The sequence below is a fragment of the Eucyclogobius newberryi genome, unplaced genomic scaffold (genome assembly GCF_026437365.1).
Source record: "Eucyclogobius newberryi isolate DKJ021-1_F unplaced genomic scaffold, fEucNew1.0.hap1 SCAF_18, whole genome shotgun sequence".
NCBI classification, from domain to species: domain Eukaryota; kingdom Metazoa; phylum Chordata; class Actinopteri; order Gobiiformes; family Gobiidae; genus Eucyclogobius; species Eucyclogobius newberryi.
Genome location: NW_027315812.1, coordinates 25,728,050 through 25,748,484, shown reverse-complemented (window position 1 = coordinate 25,748,484; position 20,435 = coordinate 25,728,050). Strand labels below are relative to the sequence as shown.

The 20,435-nt window shown below is 46.6% G+C and overlaps 1 protein-coding gene across 1 annotated transcript in view; it reads right to left on the bottom strand.

Moving 5' to 3' along the window:
• Positions 1–3,352, bottom strand: part of LOC140364346 (metabotropic glycine receptor-like) — a 50,572-nt gene extending 47,220 nt beyond the window's left edge. Inside the window, exon 1 of the mRNA XM_072450441.1 lies at positions 2,382–3,352. Coding sequence (XP_072306542.1) covers positions 2,382–3,352 — 971 coding nt within the window. The remainder of the gene's footprint in view (positions 1–2,381) is intronic.
• Positions 3,353–20,435: the final 17,083 nt, after the last annotated feature.

Below are 20,435 nucleotides of genomic sequence, written 5' to 3'. Positions count from 1 at the left end.
TTTACTACTTTTTTAAGGATATTTTGGGATTTATTAGATGAGAGAAAGAATGGAGGACATGCACTATATTGTCAGAGCCAATTTCAAACAATTCAAATACATTTAAACATAATAAGATATTTCCTCTGCCTTTCTGCTAATCTACACATCTAAATGAGTATTTGGCTCATTATTCGTTTGGCCCATTTTTAGTTTTCCATTTCCATTTGCCTATTATAAGTTATTTGAATAAAATGTGGACTATTTAACTGAACTAACTTGACTTGTAGACCTCTAGTTAAATACATCTGCTCCAGGACTAACTAATGAGGACAGAAGCCCACACATGATACAGTGTTAGTATTAGTTAGTTTATGAGTAACAAAAAGCAGAAAACGCAGCGTCGGGGCTTATGCTGTCGTGTCTGTCGACTGTATATTTGCATCTCACGTGTAAAAACTTTTCTGAAAACTCAAATGTGAACAAAATAAAGCCTCAGATAAGTCCAGGATAAGAGTCTTCCCGGTGTGGTCAGCAGCAGCAGTCTGTCCTGCAGCGCCCCCTCTGCACAGGAGGGAGCGGCAGGTCTGTGCGCGCAGTAAAGACGTTATCCATGTCATTCATTATTAATCCTCGCCTCTCGATTATGCATATTTTGTCATCATCGGGCATAATAATTGTAATCAAGATTCGATTAAATGCAAAGTTACACAGTGCACTTTTAATAATTGCCAACAACTTGACAAGGCGTTAGCCAAAAGTCTAACGCAAGAAAAAACAATTCAAAATAACCTCATTTAATTTAATTGTTATAAAATGAATACTTATTGTACAATATTATTTAATTTGACTGTAAAAGAAGTCTTGTGTGGACAATCCCCACTATAAGGAAAGCCCCGTCTGTCTTTATACAGGAACCTCTGTCTCTGTCAAGGGCAAAATGACATTGCAACAACCACTGCAAAACCTATTTTATAAAGTAAATATATTTTCACTGTAGTACTGTTCTACTGACAGAGCTGCACCAAATAAACCAAAAATTACAATACTTGTTTAATCATTCTCCATGTTGCATTAGAGATGGATGATACGTGATAAAAGATTCATAATGTGTGAAGTAAACGTCTAAAGAGGATTTACCCCAGACATAAACAGGATTTATTATCAGGAGGATGAACTCATAAAACCAGATGTAAAGTGTGTTCAAACAGCAGGAACTAGACCAAGATTAATCCAAAATCAGTTGTAAACCAGGTATAAACAAAGGTTAAACTAAGATTCAAAACAATGAAGTATGTTTCAGGAATAAACCAGGACAAGAATCAGGTCTAATCAAGTGCTAAACAAGAACTTAATAGGTCTCCAACTATACCAGGATTAAACCCAAACTGTGGGTCATTATTAGGGCCTAAACTGAGCTCTTGTTGTCCTGATGTGGACTTGGTTTGGACCTGTTCTAGTCCTTGTTTAGTCCTGATCTGGTCCTGGTTTAGTTTTGGATTTGGTTCTGTATTCAATATTGATGAGGTGAATGTGCAACTGTGAAGCCATTATAATCAATTAGGTCTCCACACAGGGACTAAACCAGAACTAAATCTACTCTAATCCCAGTCTTAATCAGGATCAAACTAAGCAGGACCTTGATGAGTCCAGGACTAAACCAGAACTTCATCAATTAGGTCGCTCCACACTGGGATTAAACCAGAACTAAACCAGTCTATTCCAAGCTTTTATCAGGACCAGACCAATCAGGTCCTCAATGAATCCTAAACTAAACCACAACTTAATCCATTTTCTCTCCACATTGGACTAAACAAGAATTAAACCTGAATTTATTTATTCCAAGACTATATCCAGTGTAATCCAGGTTTGTATCAGGCCCAAACCAAGCAGGGCCTCAGTGAGACCAGAGCTAAACCAGAACTTCATCAGTTACAAACTGAGACTAAACCAGTATTTAAAAGAAACTAAACACAGGGACTAAACCAGAATTTACCCAATTATACTCTGGGAGTAAACCAGGACCAAACCAGTCTATTCCAAGCCTTTATCAGGACCAAACTAAGTTGGACCTCAACGAGTTCCAAACCAATTATCTATCCAAGCTGGGACTAAACCAGGACTAAATCTAATCTAATCCCAGTCTTCATCAAGGCCTAAAACAGAACTTCCATCAATCAATACATTAAAACATACTGGTACTAAACTAGGACTAACCCAGAACATAAACCAAACTAAACACTGGGACTAAACCAGGACTAAACCAGTCTATTCCGAACCTTCATCAGGACCAAACTAAGCAGGACCTCAACAAGTTCCAAACCAGTTATCCCTCCACACTGGGACTACACCAGGTCTGACCCGCGCCCAACGGACCCGTCCCGTTACCCCCGCGCACGTACCTGAACTGCGGCCCCGGCTCGCTCTTCTTCAGCCCGTAGAACCCCGCGGACAGGGTCAAAAGCCAGCGCGGCACTAGATTCCCGTTCTCACACTCCAGGTACGGCGGGGACCACTTCACGTGCGTCTTGTCGGGAATATAACTCTCCCCGCGCTTCAACGAATTGTCCGCGGACGTAAAATCCTGACTGAGCACCCGTTTGCGGAACGCCGGCTGCTTCCTCTTCCGATCCTTCACGCCGTGGTACCACTCCGTCTCCGCGCTCCGGTTCCGCAGGTGCCGATGCGCGTCTCCGGACAAATCCTGCAGGACGATCTCCCCGCCCGTGCGCGTCGCCTGGAGCAGCACGTCCGGCCCGGGAACCGTCGGATCCACGTGAAAAGTGACGACGGCGCGGTGGATCTTGTCGTCTCCCTCCAGCATGCTCCGCACCAGCGCGTGGTACCACTCCGCGTCGCCCCGCACGCTGCGCTCCCTGGACCTGTTGGCTTGCAGGATCACGTTGAGGAAGTTTGCCGCGTGCATCACCGTGTCCAGGACGCTGGCCATCGCGGGATCGTCACCGCCGCCGTCGCCGCCCCCCGACCTTCTCCCCCCCGCGCGCGGCGGCAGCAGCAGCGGCGGCGGCGACGAGAGCTCGAACCGGCGGCTGCAGTTGGCGCGCGCTAACGTGCTGGAGTCGCCGGTGCGCAAAAACGAGACCGCTCCGGACTCCTCGACGTCAAAGCCCGTGCCTCTCTGCTGCCGCTGTTGCTCGCGGTGTTGGTGAGGATGATGCTGGGATGCGCTGCTTAGGAACGCCAGGTGATGGGACGCAGCATCAGCACCAGCGGCGGCTAGAATCCCGTCTCCGAATCCTCCTCTGCGTTTACCGGGATGTTCTTCGTGGCGGTTCGATGATACGAGCGCCACTTGAAGCATCAGCATCAGCAGCAGCAGCAGCGGCGGCGGCGAAAGGCGAAGTGCGTCCATCCTCTTCTTCCTCCGGAGCACAGATGTTGATTGGGGGATGAATCGCCTTTGCAGTGCTCAAATCCGTCCCCGCGCACGCCTCATGCAGCTTGTTGATGTGTGAGAGAAGAGAGAAGTGACGGTTGTTTCTTCTCTCCGCCGCTGCTGCTTCTTCTTCTTAAAGACGCGCCTCCTCCTCCACCTCCTCCTCCTCCTCCTCGCGGTTCCCAGTGACACAAAGGGGGCGGGATAACCGGACGAACGTATTGTTATGATGAATATATCAGCGGCGGCGGCGCGTAAAGCCGATCGCCTTTGACGCGCAGATGATTGGGTCGCGCAGCTGTCAATCAAGCGCGGGGCTCGCTCGTAGTTACCGAGAGACGCAACACCGCGATGTCTGTCTGGCTGCTCCGGCTTCAGAGGAGAAACGCGGGGGAAAGCTGCTCACTTTTATGCGCGTGGAGAGAGAGGGGAGACGCGTTTGGAAATCCCTGCGTCACGGCCCGGGGATTGCGTCGTGTTTTTTTTCTAGGTGTCTGCTTAAAACGTTGCGTCGATTGTGCATCAAGTGTTTCAACAAGTGGCCGGTGATTCATGTTCCATCAGACGTGTTTTTGAAGAGTTTTCATTGTGAGTTTTTGGCAGATTTTGCGTTACAGATGAGGCGGCGACGTTGAGGGCAGGTAGTTATTGTCAATGGGCTGATTTTGTGGTGGAGTTGGATAAAACGTGTAGGATTATGGGTCTTATCATTCCTAGAGATACACAATATATAGCATGACAAGTTTGTAGGCCCTGTTTTGTTGCAGGAACAGCACAAGAAACAGCGGGCTTCTTGGATCACATTATCCTTAAAAGTACTTTCAAATTCTCAATCACTATAATCTCATTATCTAACTTCTTGGTGTGAGACAGACCTGATGTTGGATTATGAGACTGAATGAAGGTACAGTAGAACTTTAAAACCTCAGCGAAATGCAACCTTTTTTGAATGATTCACATAATTTGACCACCGTTCTTTGGCCCTCGACTGGAGCAATGTTTCCAGGATGAAAACATTTTGGACCCCTGACTTAGACCCTATTCAACGAGCCTCTCTCCAAACAATCTCAACTCATCTCCAAGTGTAAAAATAAGAATAATCGTGTTTACTGATTTAGTCCTAGTTCTTGTTCAGACCAGGTTGGTACTAATAGTTCAGTTGAATTCTGGTTCAGTCCTGGATTTAACCGTGTGTATATTATCATTGTTGAAACAGCATTGGGGATATTTTGTGCGACGTGTACTAAGATAATAAAGTTAACCTAAACTTAACCAAAAGTGGTGACACATTGTGTACCTGTCCTGCCCTAAAGCAGCTGTAAAATTAGGACCTTAATTTGAATGGCCTCCAAAACATAGTGAACAGAAGTAGTGACAAGCTGCCTCCCTGTTGACCTGGAGAGAAGAAGACATGGGGCGAGACCACGGCCATTCCACAAAATGTTCCTTTAGGACAGATTTTTTTTTTAAAGACTGTGACCTACGTACTAGTACTTTTAGCACAGTTTCATGTCTCACTGAATATTCCTCACACTGGATCTGTTTCGATAATGCTTCAAGGTGCACGTCTGATCTGCCACCTGCTCTTCTCCATGGAGATGTTGTTGTGTTGTTTGTAATATTCCAAAGTATGGCATTTAACCATTTTACATTTACATAGATCTGACCTGTAACTTGGCCTGGTCACCTGTCTTCATGGAGATAGGTTTTAGTCCACCAAAATATTCAATATCACTCTTATTATCAGTCAGTTTGTCTCAGTCAAGTAAGTATAATATTCTTTCGTAACGGCATAGGAAAATAGCAATATATGACACTATTATTACCACTAGTTACTCATGCATACTCCCTGTGCCACTCCCAGGCAGCACAGGCTGATTGGCACCTCACAGTAAGAAGGGTTTGACTCCCGGGCCTCTCTGTGCGGGGTTGGCATGTTCCTCGCTGTGTTCCTCTGGGCTCCGGTTTCCCTCATCAACCCAAAACACGCACCATGAAATCCTCCAGCTAAGGTCCCGACTCCCGACTAAGACTAGCTCAAGATCTGGAGATGTGTCCCCTGGTGCCGCACTGCAGCGTCTCTCCGCTCCTGACAGGTTGTCCCGGCGACCAGAGAAGGATGGATCAAATTGAACCTTAAACCCAAGTCTGTATAAATGAGAGGGCTGTGTAAGGGAGGGCATCCAGTACAGCTCGGACCAACACCAAATGGAAAGCTAGACGGAAAGATGTTCGTATACTGTAGGCTTCTTACCAAACAAGCAGCGTCGCCTACAGTGCATCACCATGGCGACCGCAATTGTCCATCAAACTGTGCCACAAGCCGACAGAGGAGGAAATAATTTGCGAAGATGGAGTGGTACTGCAGGTATTTGTAGTTACACAGTACTTTAAATGATCCTCCAACAATGGGCACAGTGGCAGAGTGGTTAGTGCTGTCTCCTTCTAACCAGGGGATTGTGGGTTTGAACCTCTGAGTGCTGTGTATGTCGTCACCGGGTTGTCCATGGGTACTCCTGATTCCTCCTGCCATAAGAATGATTACTTATCTTTTTGTTCATGGAATTGATTAAAAGAGACATTTTAAGAACTTTTAACCATGTTTTTATTGTTTTCCTTTCTCATTCACACTCTAAACGTTGTATTTAGTGTCATTCATTTATGTTTGTGTACTTTATTCTCCTTCATTCACGACTCAATTGCTGCAAAATGTCCGGTTTTCCCCTACGGCCCACACTGCTTTGTACTTATTCTGATGATTCAAGTAGGATTCGATAGCAATTTTGGCACAAATGGAAAAACATAATAAAACTGGAATAATCATTTGCATTGTGATCTTTGCTCCACAGTAAAGCCGTCAGCATGGTCCGGCCGAGCGGCGCTTTGTTGTGACATTTACGGTGATGTACTGTAAAGGAGCAGGTGGAAATCGGCGAAGCAGTTTCTAACCGTAAGTCAGTGGACACGTTTATTTTATTGAGTCATTTTAGATCGACATTGCCATGCAAAATGTACAAAATATGACATAATGATCCATAGATATGTAGATTATAAGTGTATAGCAGACAAAAGCACAATATGTCTTGATTAAAGCTCATCAACTTGATTCTAGCTCTCATAATCTTTTGGCACATTGATGGTATTTACATGCATCGGGTTATTTGAGCACTAGCACGGTTTTAGAACAGCTTTTTCCGACTGAAAAGTGAAGCAGGGCAGACCACCATTGCACAGCCAATCAGCTCTCATCCTAATGCATCAAAGTTCAAACAAGTTATCAAAAGATGAAATGTTTTACAATTAGATGAAAACCGTGTTCAGCGATTTTTCAATGCTTTTCCAATATACAACATTCACTAATTATAAGAGAGAAAGTGGATAATTCTATCTTATTTTGAGAATATATAACTATGAACAGTTATATGAAGTGTTTGGATCATTAGATTGACAAGATGATGTTTGTTCATTTATTTATTTATTTATTTATTTCAATATCACATTACCACAATTGCATCTAAAATTACAGGAGCAGTGATTTTAATTTAACAGGAAAACATCTTCAAATACAAACACGATGGAAAGTAGTTGATTAAACCATAAGATAAGCGACATATAATAATCTAAAGATAAGGAGATTTAGGCGTACTTGAGGAAATAAACGGCTTAGTGTCATGAGATCGTGTAAGCGTCCAGCCGCCCTGACCCCTGCTGGTGGGGGGGGGCTGTGTGAGGGGGGCTGTGTGAGGGGGACTGTGTGAGGGGGACTGTGTGAGGGGGGGCTGTGTGAGGGGGACTGTGTGAAGGGGCTGTGTGAGGTGGCTGTGTGAGGGGGGCTGTGTGAGGGGGGGCTGTGTGAGGGGGCTGTGTGAGGGGGCTGTGTGAGGGGGGATGTGTGAGGGGGGGCTGTGTGAGGGGGCTGTGTGAGGGGGGCTGTGTGAGGGGGACTGTGTGAGGGGGGGCTGTGTGAGGGGGACTGTGTGAAGGGGCTGTGTGAGGTGGCTGTGTGAGGGGGGCTGTGTGAGGGGGGGCTGTGTGAGGGGGCTGTGTGAGGGGGCTGTGTGAGGGGGCTGTGTGAGGGGGGATGTGTGAGGGGGGGCTGTGTGAGGGGGCTGTGTGAGGGGGGCTGTGTGAGGGGGACTGTGTGAGGGGGGGCTGTGTGAGGGGGCTGTGTGAGGGGGCTGTGTGAGGTGGCTGTGTGAGGGGGGCTGTGTGAGGGGGACTGTGTGAAGGGGGACTGTGTGAGGGGGGGCTGTGTGAGGGGGCTGTGTGAGGGGGCTGTGTGAGGGGGGCTGTGTGAGGGGGCTGTGTGAGGTGGCTGTGTGAGGGGGGCTGTGTGAGGGGGCTGTGTGAGGGGGGCTGTGTGAGGGGGCTGTGTGAGGGGGGATGTGTGAGGGGGGGCTGTGTGAGGGGGCTGTGTGAGGTGGCTGTGTGAGGGGGGCTGTGTGAGGGGGCTGTGTGAGGGGGGCTGTGTGAGGGGGCTGTGTGAGGGGGGATGTGTGAGGGGGGCTGTGTGAGGGGGACTGTGTGAGGGGGCTGTGTGAGGGGGCCTGTGTGAGGGGGCTGTGTGAGGGGGCCTGTGTGAGGGGGGCTGTGTGAGGGGGGCTGTGTGAAGGGGCTGTGTGAGGGGGCTGTGTGAGGGGGGATGTGTGAGGGGGGCTCTGTGAGGGGGGTTGTGTGAGGGGGGCTGTATGAGGGGGCTGTGTGAAGGGGCTGTGTGAGGGGGGTTGTGTGAGGGGGGCTGTGTGAGGGGGGGCTGTGTGAGGGGGCTGTGTGAGGGGGCTGTGTGAGGGGGGCTGTGTGAGGGGGCTGTGTGAGGGGGGCTGTGTGAGGGGGCTGTGTGAAGGGGCTGTGTGAGGGGGCTGTGTGAGGGGACTGTGTGAGGGGGGGCTGTGTGAGGGGGCTGTGTGAGGGGGCTGTGTGAGGGGGGATGTGTGAGGGGGGCTGTGTGAGGGGGACTGTGTGAGGGGGCTGTGTGAGGGGGGCTGTGTGAAGGGGCTGTGTGAGGGGGCTGTGTGAGGGGGGATGTGTGAGGGGGGCTCTGTGAGGGGGGTTGTGTGAGGGGGGCTGTATGAGGGGGCTGTGTGAAGGGGCTGTGTGAGGGGGGTTGTGTGAGGGGGGCTGTGTGAGGGGGGGCTGTGTGAGGGGGCTGTGTGAGGGGGCTGTGTGAGGGGGGCTGTGTGAGGGGGCTGTGTGAGGGGGGCTGTGTGAGGGGGCTGTGTGAGGGGGCTGTGTGAAGGGGCTGTGTGAGGGGGCTGTGTGAGGGGGGCTGTGTGAGGGGGGATGTGTGAGGGGGCTGTGTGAGGGGGCTGTGTGAAGGGGCTGTGTGAGGGGGCTGTGTGAGGGGACTGTGTGAGGGGGGGCTGTGTGAGGGGGCTGTGTGAGGGGGCTGTGTGAGGGGGCTGTGTGAGGGGGGGCTGTGTGAGGGGGCTGTGTGAGGGGGGTTGTGTGAGGGGGGCTGTGTGAGGGGGCTGTATGAGGGGGCCTGTGTGAAGGGGCTGTGTGAGGGGGGCTGTGTGAGGGGGGTTGTGTGAGGGGGGCTGTGTGAGGGGGCTGTATGAGGGGGCCTGTGTGAGGGGGGCTGTGTGAGGGGGGCTGTGTGAGGGGGCTGTGTGAGGGGGCTGTGTGAGGGGGCTGTGTGAGGGGGGGCTGTGTGAGGGGGCTGTGTGAGGGGGGTTGTGTGAGGGGGGCTGTGTGAGGGGGCTGTATGAGGGGGCCTGTGTGAGGGGGGGCTGTGTGAGGGGGCTGTATGAGGGGGCCTGTGTGAAGGGGCTGTGTGAGGGGGGCTGTGTGAGGGGGGCTGTGTGAAGGGGCTGTGTGAGGGGGGGGGGCTGTCACATCTCGCTGCCTGGGTCAGAGGCTTCTTATCCCGGAGGTAGAGCCGGGGAGAAGACAGGCGTGACCAGGGGCTGACAGGGGCTGACAGGGGCTGACAGGGGCCAAACATCAGACCCACACAGAACAGCTGTGGGATGGAGGCTGTACAGAGCATTTGTGAGTGATTTTTTGTTTGATCAGCCTTTAAATTATTCCTATTATGTTGTAAAATGACATAATACCATTACATCATCAGACTGGTATGGGAGGTAAAAGTTTTTTTTACTGTTTTTAAGCCAGAGGGGGTGTTAAAGAAGACCTTAAAGCTCGGATCTACCAAACACAAAGCTTAGACCAATTTGAAACCGGTTCATTAGAGTCAATTTGTGTAATTAAAGAAGTAGTACGAAGTAGTTGAGCAAAGTTAATGTTTCCCCAGTACATACCAGTACATATATTGTAGATGTATTGTAAAAGCAGCTCTTGGGGGCTGTTGAGTGCGTTCTACATCTAATTATAGAGTGTTTTATCGTTCGAGAACCATTAAGAGCGCTGTTAGCATGTTAGCTGTTGTTAGCTTATCCGCTCTGGCATGTGAACGTTGTGAAAAGCTTTGAGCTAAAATAATTATATAGTGTAGGAATGTGTTAGGATAGTGAATAACGATGGAGAGCCACAAACAGTTTATCACATTTTTAAGACAATAGAAGGTTTATAAGAGCTAATCATGACAGTCAACGGTCAGATTTACCTTCACAATAAAGCGAACAAACATAAGCATGCAAACAGCTGACCTATTCTATTCACTTAAAAGAATGAGCATTTTAAATAAGCAAGATGACTGGTTATAAGATGACGATTGCTCATGTCCCGATGCGTTCCACAGAGCCCAGAGTGAGTGGGGGGCTGCAGCCTGGTCCAGATGAGGAGGCAGAAGAACATAGCACTCTGAAGGTGTGAAGCTCTGGCACCAGCTCCGGCTCTGCTCCTCAGACACTGGCATCACTTATCACACACTGGACATTTAAAAAGATACGTCTGAGAGATTTGTTCAGAATATAGCCTACAGTGTTGCTTTGTTTGTTGTAGTTTGGGCAACAAAATTCTCTTATTAAGTGAGTTATAAGTAAACACTGCCCACAAGTATTCTGGTCTGGGATGACTTTACTTCATTATCTAAAAACATGATAGACCCTCCTGTATTTAAAGTCATTGTGGAAAAAGTGATTTATTTCACGTATCTAAAGTATGTACTGCCTGTAACTTGAGAGCATCCTTCCAGGGCAAGTCGACGGGCAGGGCCGGCCCAGCCTATAAGCGAACTAAGCAGTCGCTTAGGCCCCCGAGGCGTTAATAGGGCCCCCAATCTGGCAACCCGACTTATGCGAAGTGCAAGCTCAGCGTGCGCCACGTGCATGGCACTAGACGGCCATAACTAGTTCGTTATGGTATTTAACTTGGTAATCAACAAATAGATGTTCAACTAACTTCAACTGACCATAATTATTTTTCATAGCCAATATTGTATTGAGTAATTAAGTACACTAATGTATTAATAACTGGCTTTAGTCATTTTCTCCTGGCACAGTTTCATCACATCATCATTTTATAGCATTACAACCTCAACATTTTACTCTTACTTTAGCCGGCTGGACCACATTAAAATGCACCAGAATACACTGGCTGTCGACCCTTAACGCCCACAAATACGGCCAAAAACATATCTGGGAGGTGTGTTATTTGTACAGGAAGTAGAGATGATGTCAGCGGAATACCAAGTTGCATTGTGGGATTTAAGCTTGTGAGGTGCTGAGAATAAACTAACTGGCAAACGGACGCCCTGGCGTTTTGGTGAACTTTGTTTGCGTTGAAGAAAGTTCCCATATGTGAATTTTTCACTGACAATGGCAATAAAACTGATTCTGATGACGTGGTGAGGGGCCCCTGGTGTTTATATGTGTAAAGAAAGCCAGCTTGTTTAGTCAATTTTATTTTATTAAAGTGAAATTGTAGACGTTTTTTTTCCCCATTGTGTAGTACTGTAATTTACACATACGACGTAATCCTTCTGGTGGTATTAGTGAACATAGAGCTGCCGACCTCCAGAGAAAATACGTTTTACACGGACTAAAAAGCTGTTTTTGGGACGCCCCTGGAATTGGTGCATTGTTGACTTGTTGGTCACATGAACATTGGATATTTTACTCAGATCAATCTACTTTATAGCGTATTTTAGCAGCGAGACTTTTCCCTTGTTCTCCATTTAAACCAACAGAGTTCCTGCTGGACCGGAAGTGCAATTACAACAAAAGTGCCAATCACCTGGGAAAAGAGGGAAAAGTGGGCGGGGCGGAATAAGTTTAAAATTGAAAATAGGAACATTTCCAATTAAAGGTACACCATGTCCACAGATCTGACAAGTAACGTGCTATTGCAGTCTAGGTGTAGTGCCACCCGCTTGTCTCCATAGTGATATCGGTTTAATGCAATGCTGTGGAAAATTTCAGGCAAAGCGATAACATCTCCATGGAAACAAGCAGGTGGCGGACCAATGTCAAACGTCCTCAGATGCATCAGCCAAAACGTAAGACAGTAAAGAGACTCACTGCTGTAACCTCCGCCTCCAAAATCTCTGTTTCACCCACAAAAACAAACGTGTCATTTAGGTTCTGAGAATTAGGTGAAGCTGCATTTTGAAACCTCACATAAATGCAACTTTTTAATTGATTGACAGTATTGATCTGTGGCCCTCCACTAGTTAATGTTTCAACAGGTGGCCCTTAATAAAAAAAGGTTAGGACAGCTCTGCTCTAGAGGAATGGCTCCTCGTCAGCCTGGCCCCACTGTCCATCTCTGAAGTCCTGGACCTGTCCTGGACCATCTGCTGCTGTCCATCCGTCCATCCATCCATGGGAGCAGGATCTCTCCTTCACTTTGGTTCTCCCCAAGGTTTTTCTACTCCCAAAGGGTTTTGTAGTTTTTCCTCGCCAAGGACAGGGGATGTTGGGACATGATCATTTGCTAAATCCCTGTGAACACTGTTTAATCTGTTCCTCCTATTGCCTCATTGTTGCTCATCACAACTGCTGTTGTGATTTTGGGCATTAAGAAATTAAATTGAAAATACTTGAATACTTGTATTTAGCATTTAAATCTCCATAGGTGTAACATTAGTCTAAAATGGTCTGAGGTGTGATGACACGATCCAGATCTTTATAGAATGCAGCTCACATTGCACCTCCTGATTGCTCACACTTTTCTGATGTAAAGACTGAAAGACAGAGACACAGATGAAGATGAGTTGAAGGGAGGTGTAACAAACTGTAATAGATCTGCAAAGGCTCAGACTGAAGGGCCGACTGTCAGGACACACCACACATAGATCCAATCAAGACTTTCATCAGTGCTCAGACAGGTCCAGCTGACAGGCAGGGCAGCATTCTGAACAATGAGGGGCTTGGTAATCTTGATTTATATGTATAAATATACCGAGCCAAGATCCTGTGGGACTTCATTGATGTGGCAATATCAGGAAAAAGGAACATGAGAAACTATAGAAATACCAAGGGCTCCGAGAAGAGCTGGAGAAGGTGTGGAAGGTGAAAGTGGTGCCCGTGGTCATCAGAGCACTTGGGGCAGTGACCCCCAAACTGGAGGAGTGGCCACAGCCGATCCTTGGGATTTTTTTCAGTATCAATACTTCAAATTAGAATAGAGTTTCAATTCTAGAAGTTTTGTTGCATCAATTATCCTTTTTATACATTATAAACGAGGAAACCAGTCACTGTAATCCCTCATCCATCCAGGAGTCATCCACTGTGGAAAAGGTTTCAAAGGTATAATCATCTGGACAATGTTTTAAAACATTAAAACACTGAAACTTTTTCTACGATTACAAACTAGTCACTGCAATAGACTCATATTAAATAACCCCAAGCACCTAAACTATGTGCAGTGTGTGTAAAATGGAGCATGTGGGTCACTTCAGAGGCGCCTCCACTGCACCTGCCGGTCCTGGAGCTGACTTGCTCTTTCAGCTTGAAGCAAAGACACCAGCACTTTGCAGCCGGAGTCGGGAGCACGCTCAGAGGAGCCGGAGTCGTGCTCAGAGGAGCCGGAGTCGTGCTCAGAGGAGCCGGAGTCGTGCTCAGAGGAGCCGGAGTCGGGAGCACGCTCAGAGGAGCCGGAGTCGTGCTCAGAGGAGCCGGAGTCGTGCTCAGAGGAGCCGGAGTCGTGCTCAGAGGAGCCGGAGTCGTGCTCAGAGGAGCCGGAGTCGGGAGCACGCTCAGAGGAGCCGGAGTCGTGCTCAGAGGAGCCGGAGTCGTGCTCAGAGGAGCCGGAGTCGTGCTCAGAGGAGCCGGAGTCGTGCTCAGAGGAGCCGGAGTCGTGCTCAGAGGAGCCGGAGTCTTGCTCAGAGGAGCCGGAGTCGTGCTCAGAGGAGCCGGAGTCGTGCTCAGAGGAGCCGGAGTCGGGAGCACGCTCAGATGAGCTGACGCTGCAGCGGTCAGTTTGCTTTGGTCTAATCTGTGCCTCCATGACGTGGGCCACACACATTCTCAAAACAACATGTCACCAGGCCTGGCCCTAATCCTCCTGTTTCTGCTGCATGTGACCCATATTCCATACCACAAGGGCTCATTTACCACACCACAAGGGCCCATTTACCACACCACAAGGGCCCATTTACCACACCACAAGGGCCCATTTACCACACCACAAGGGCTCATTTACCACACCACAAGGGCCCATTTACCACACCACAAGGGCCCATTTACCACACCACAAGGGCCCATATACCACACCACAAGGGCCCATATTCCACACCACAAGGGCCCATATTCCAAACCACAAGGGCCCATATACCACACCACAAGGGCCCATATACTACACCACAAGGGCCCATATACCACACCACAAGGGCCCATATACCACACCACAAGGGCCCATATTATACCACACCACAAGGGCCCATATACCACACCACAAGGGCCCATATACCACACCACAAGGGCCCATATGCCACACCACAAGGGCCCATATACCACACCACAAGGGCCCATATACCACACCACAAGGGCCCATATACCACACCACAAGGGCCCATATACCACACCACAAGGGCCCATTTACCACACCACAAGGGCTCATATACCACACCACAAGGGCCCATATTATACCACACCACAAGGGCCCATATACCACACCACAAGGGCCCATATACCACACCACAAGGGCCCATATACCACACCACAAGGGCCCATATACCACACCACAAGGGCCTATTATACCACACCACAAGGGCCCATATACCACACCACAAGGGCCCATATTATACCACACCACAAGGGCCCATATACCACACCACAAGGGCCCATATACCACACCACAAGGGCCCATATTATACCACACCACAAGGGCCCATATACCACACCACAAGGGCCCATATTATACCACACCACAAGGGCCCATATACCACACCACAAGGGCCCATTTACCACACCACAAGGGCCCATATACCACACCACAAGGGCCCATATACCACACCACAAGGGCCCATATACCACACCACAAGGGCCCATATACCACACCAAAAGGGCCCATATACCACACCACAAGGGCCCATATTATACCACACCACAAGGGCCCATATACCACACCACAAGGGCCCATTTACCACACCACAAGGGCCCATATACCACACCACAAGGGCCCATATTATACCACACCACAAGGGCCCATATACCACACCACAAGGGCCCATTTACCACACCACAAGGGCCCATATACCACACCAAAAGGGCCCATATACCACACCACAAGGGCCCATATTATACCACACCACAAGGGCCCATATACCACACCACAAGGGCCCATATACCACACCACAAGGGCCCATATACCACACCACAAGGGCCCATATACCACACCACAAGGGCCCATATACCACACCACAAGGGCCCATTTACCACACCACAAGGGCCCATATTATACCACACCACAAGGGCCCATATACCACACCACAAGGGCCCATATACCACACCACAAGGGCCCATTTACCACACCACAAGGGCCCATATACCACACCACAAGGGCCCATACACCACACCACAAGGGCCCATATACCACACCACAAGGGCCTATTATACCACACCACAAGGGCCCATATACCACACCACAAGGGCCCATATTATACCACACCACAAGGGCCCATATACCACACCACAAGGGCCCATATACCACACCACAAGGGCCCATATTATACCACACCACAAGGGCCCATATACCACACCACAAGGGCCCATATTATACCACACCACAAGGGCCCATATACCACACCACAAGGGCCCATATACCACACCACAAGGGCCCATATACCACACCACAAGGGCCCATATACCACACCACAAGGGCCCATATACCACACCACAAGGGCCCATATACCACACCAAAAGGGCCCATATACCACACCACAAGGGCCCATATTATACCACACCACAAGGGCCCATATACCACACCACAAGGGCCCATTTACCACACCACAAGGGCCCATATACCACACCACAAGGGCCCATATACCACACCAAAAGGGCCCATATACCACACCACAAGGGCCCATATTATACCACACCACAAGGGCCCATATACCACACCACAAGGGCCCATTTACCACACCACAAGGGCCCATATACCACACCAAAAGGGCCCATATACCACACCACAAGGGCCCATATTATACCACACCACAAGGGCCCATATACCACACCACAAGGGCCCATATACCACACCACAAGGGCCCATATACCACACCACAAGGGCCCATATACCACACCACAAGGGCCCATATACCACACCACAAGGGCCCATATACCACACCACAAGGGCCCATATAGCACACCACAAGGGCCCATATACCACACCACAAGGGCCCATATACCACACCACAAGGGCCCATATACCACACCACAAGGGCCCATATACCACACCACAAGGGCCCATATACCACATACTTATTTTCTTCCTTTTTCAAACAACAAATAAAAAAACAAAAACATAGCAGAGAGCAAAAGAAACAAAAGTAAGATAAATCATATTAAGGTCTGGCATATGTTGCATATTTGTCAATTTTTTAATGAAAGTATTTTTAAATATCCAGTATTATTTGGGGCTAATTCTTAATCGTTCATTCTGTATTATCCATTTCTATGATTGCTTTTTCCCCTGTTTCCAAATCTAAATGTTCTTTCTTTTGTTTCTATTGTACAAAGGAAATGGTTTTAAATCCCTTTATCATTGTGGCTGATTTTCCCTCAAACGCCCGAACCCTTTGAGTACAAGTTTACAATCTGGCAGGACATTTTGTGAAGCTGAGTATAGTCTTGGCTTATAAGCGGTAACACGCTTGGTAAATGTATGAAGGAGGAAGTAAAGCTGGTGTCTGGAGGGACGGAATGACTAGATTTGATCTTTCCTTTACAAAACTGAAGCAAATTTTCCCGTAAAAGGAGATTTAGGAACTTCAACGTCAAGTGGAATGTCAAGTATTGAAAAAAAATCACAGTCCTTTATTAACGTCAGTCCAGTACTTACGAACAGTATGAACAAATCCCAAAGATAATGATGTAGCCACAATTTCTCCAGCAACAAGTATTTCCCTGTGAATAATGACAGTGTTATAAAATATTGTGATACATTCTCAGAATTGTTTAATATGAGATTTTGGTGTATCTTCATCTATTATAATATACAACATTTTCTTGCAGCTATATCTTTAGTTTATTGCACCAAAAAGGCAGTTCCCTGACTAGTGTGCGCTTTGACATTGTTTCATAAAATACCATAAAACATTTTTCCAACAGAATTGAGACTATGTGCTCATTCACTCTTCATTTTTTAAACTTAGCATTTTTAAAATTTATTTATCTACAGTGGCTGTCAAGATCTGTAGTACACGTGTCACTCTGAGTCTACATTTCCCCCAAAAAATTACAACTAAGTACAGGGATGTGGGCTGGGATAGGGGGTAAGGAAAAACAGTAATTTTCTAAACACTTGAGCCTCAGTTGCAGGACAATACAGGATTACTACAGGATTACTCAAAGATGCAGGAACCAATCAAAATACAACGTTGAGTAAACGATGAGGAAACGCTGTAATAAAGTTAAAACTTCATTATAGTTGATTTTGCATGTGTCCTCTTTAACAACTGCCCTACTTTTCTCTTCTCAAACGTTTTGAAATGCCATTGAAAATCAGAATTACTTACTATTGTATCTTATCTTGGCAATTATGCGCCTTTGACGGAACAAAAAGTGAACAATGACACAGACAGCTTTTCAGACAGTGATTCAAAACGGACACTCGTCGATTCATTTCATATTTTGTGTCATCAGTACTCGTAGGAAAACATTGATTATGACTCACAGCCGGATGAGTCAACGGATACGGAAACAAAGTGACGGAACAAGGTCAGGAACAAACGCAGCAGGTAAGATTACTGCAATGAGCTGAGGTGTTTCTCACAAGATCGTAGATGAGCAAAAGGTGAACGAAGCTGAACTGGGACAAATGAATGAAGTGTGGAGAATAGATGATTAGATGAGTTTGGCCCTTAGAGTTTGGCCCTTAGATGCAGGTACTCACATCCAGACACCACTCTTTTACTGTAATATAGGCAAGGCAAGTTTATTTGTAGAGCACATTTCATACACAAGGTAATTTAAAGTGCTTCACACAACAGGAAAAATGCATTCAAATCATAAAGAAATTACAGAAACAGAAATACAATCAAATTAACTAAATGAAAATAAAAAACACCAAGCCAAATCCAAATGTATCTGACCACATTGGCAGCATTCCAGACACTCCTTCTCATATTTATTTGACATTGCAGCATGACAGGTGTCTCCGGGATGGACACATCACTTTTAGATTGATTTGTTCCCACATCTGCGCGCTTTCTGCAAACTGCACACGTCTGTGCTGAGCGTATGTTTCTTTCACGACGACTATAATATGTTATAGAGTAACCGTCTCTTACTTAGTGAGTAAACATCTGAGGTGGTTTGGTCCACTGCGAGTAAGTCTACAGTTGCCTAAAGCTTTTTGTGGATAATATTAAACGATTTGAACATTTCAGAATCAAAATCAGTCAGAAAAGGTATTATTGGTGCGGGAGGATCGGGGTTGGGTTGTTTGAGTTTATCCTGTATTGTCTTGAGTGCTTAGACGCTCCGCTCCTGTTGTCACCTACCCCCTGTCCCCGCCCACATCCCTGTTGGGATCGTTTGCTAATGGTAGAGGTCAAAAATGTCCCCTTGCCACAAAAATAAAAACATGTAAATGATAATCTGCTGCTTATCAGTTCTGCCGCTTTGAACAGGAAATCAATGAACCTGTTTCTGTCAATATTGAGGTTTACAATGAACATAATATAAAATAATGATCTAATTACAGTGCGTTATAGCTCAATATGAAGTACCTGAATGAAGCCACACAGCCGACTACAGCATGAGAAGGAGACTGATGATTCTGCTGCTGCGGTTTGACGCCGATATCACATCAAACTAACTAGAAAGGAGACATGCAACCTCGACCTGAGAACATTTGGACCCGTGATGTCACACTTCACACTCCCATACCAGGCTGGGATTGACTGACAGCGACTGACATCTGACATCAGGCTGGAAATACAATCCCGGTGGAGCTAATGCTTCAACTGTGTAACATTAATTAAACTGTCCATTGGCTCTTTGCAGGACCAGCTTGCCCTCTTCTCCCCACACGACTGCACGGCGGTCGGGTCAGTGTTGCACCTGGCAGTGGCGGTTAACCCCTGTCACTCTCCTGTCAGCCCCTGATCTTCTGAGACCCCCAAATCATACCTCATTTCACACACGTCATCTTCCAGGCATTGATTTCTGTCTTTCTTTTATCCTCTCTTTTTTCCCCTAGCCTTCTGAAATAGACGCTCACTCTTGCTGCAAAGTGGGCAGCTTGTCGCCAGCGGCAGGACTGAAGCACCAGGTCATCTGTTTTTTTCTTTCACCTTGAAGATAATCTATATGTTTTTGTGTCTAATTTAGGTTTAAAAGCAGAAATGAACAGTGGAAGAACGTAACAATGATAAATATGGTTTATGGCTCTTATCTTATTTTATTAGTTAGAGTTAAATGCAGCTTTATTTGATTTTCTGGCTTTTAAAGTTGTAATGTGCAGCAGTTTTTGTTAATAAGATGTGCTATAAATAAAGTGGATTTGGAATTGTCCTTAGCAATTACAGTGGATACTTTGTACTTTTACTTCACAACATTTTAGGGCAGCATGAATACTGTGCACTCCATAACATTTAAGGACAGGACTGGAAAGTAGTTCTGTTTCTGAGATTCTGGAGGTCAATTTTCATTCATTGTAGACTAGAATCTTGCAATGGAGAAAAAAATCTGCGACTGGATGTGTTTAGATTGAAAAACGGAAAATATGGAAATTGGTTAGATATACCTTTAAACTTCAAAGTCTATTGGGAAAATGAATGACAAATTGGGCAGGACTGTTAAGCTCCATTGACAACCAATTTTTAGCTTTGTTTTTAAACATTTTAAATGTATCTACAGGTTGTCAAATACTGGACGTCTCTTTGAGAAGTCCAAAAAGCACTAAATGAGACAGACACATTTGCCCTCTTAAAAGGTGATGTACTTGATTTTTACAGCCTTAAAATGTAATTAACAGAACTAGTTCATTTTAAACCTTTTGGAGCAGTCGTCCTAATTATTCACCATTATGAGTTTCTAAGCGATTTTCAGAACTTTCACAGTAAAGCAGATTTTCTTCATTAGAAATTGGGACACACCCGGGTTGGGAGTATGACATTTTTTTAAAAATTGAATTAAAATAATGAAATAACAATAAAAAGTAATAACAATAAAATTGTACTGCTCAGTTGAGTTTAAAATACACTTTTTTGCCTTTTGCATGTTGTGTGTTCTGGTTATTCTACAGCCAGATTTTCTCTATTTTAACGAAATAAATAACAATATATTCCCCTCCTTACAGTAGGCAGGTATTAAAGTGGTCAAATACCAGGACAACTGGGACATGTATAAAACTGGGACAAATCAAGGGTTTGGGATACATCTGCTGGAACATGGGAAACTCAAAACTGGGACTGTCCCGGGTAAATGGGGACGTCCGGTCACCCTAAGTAAATCTAACAAACATTACTATGCTAAAAGCGTACTTCTTGCTT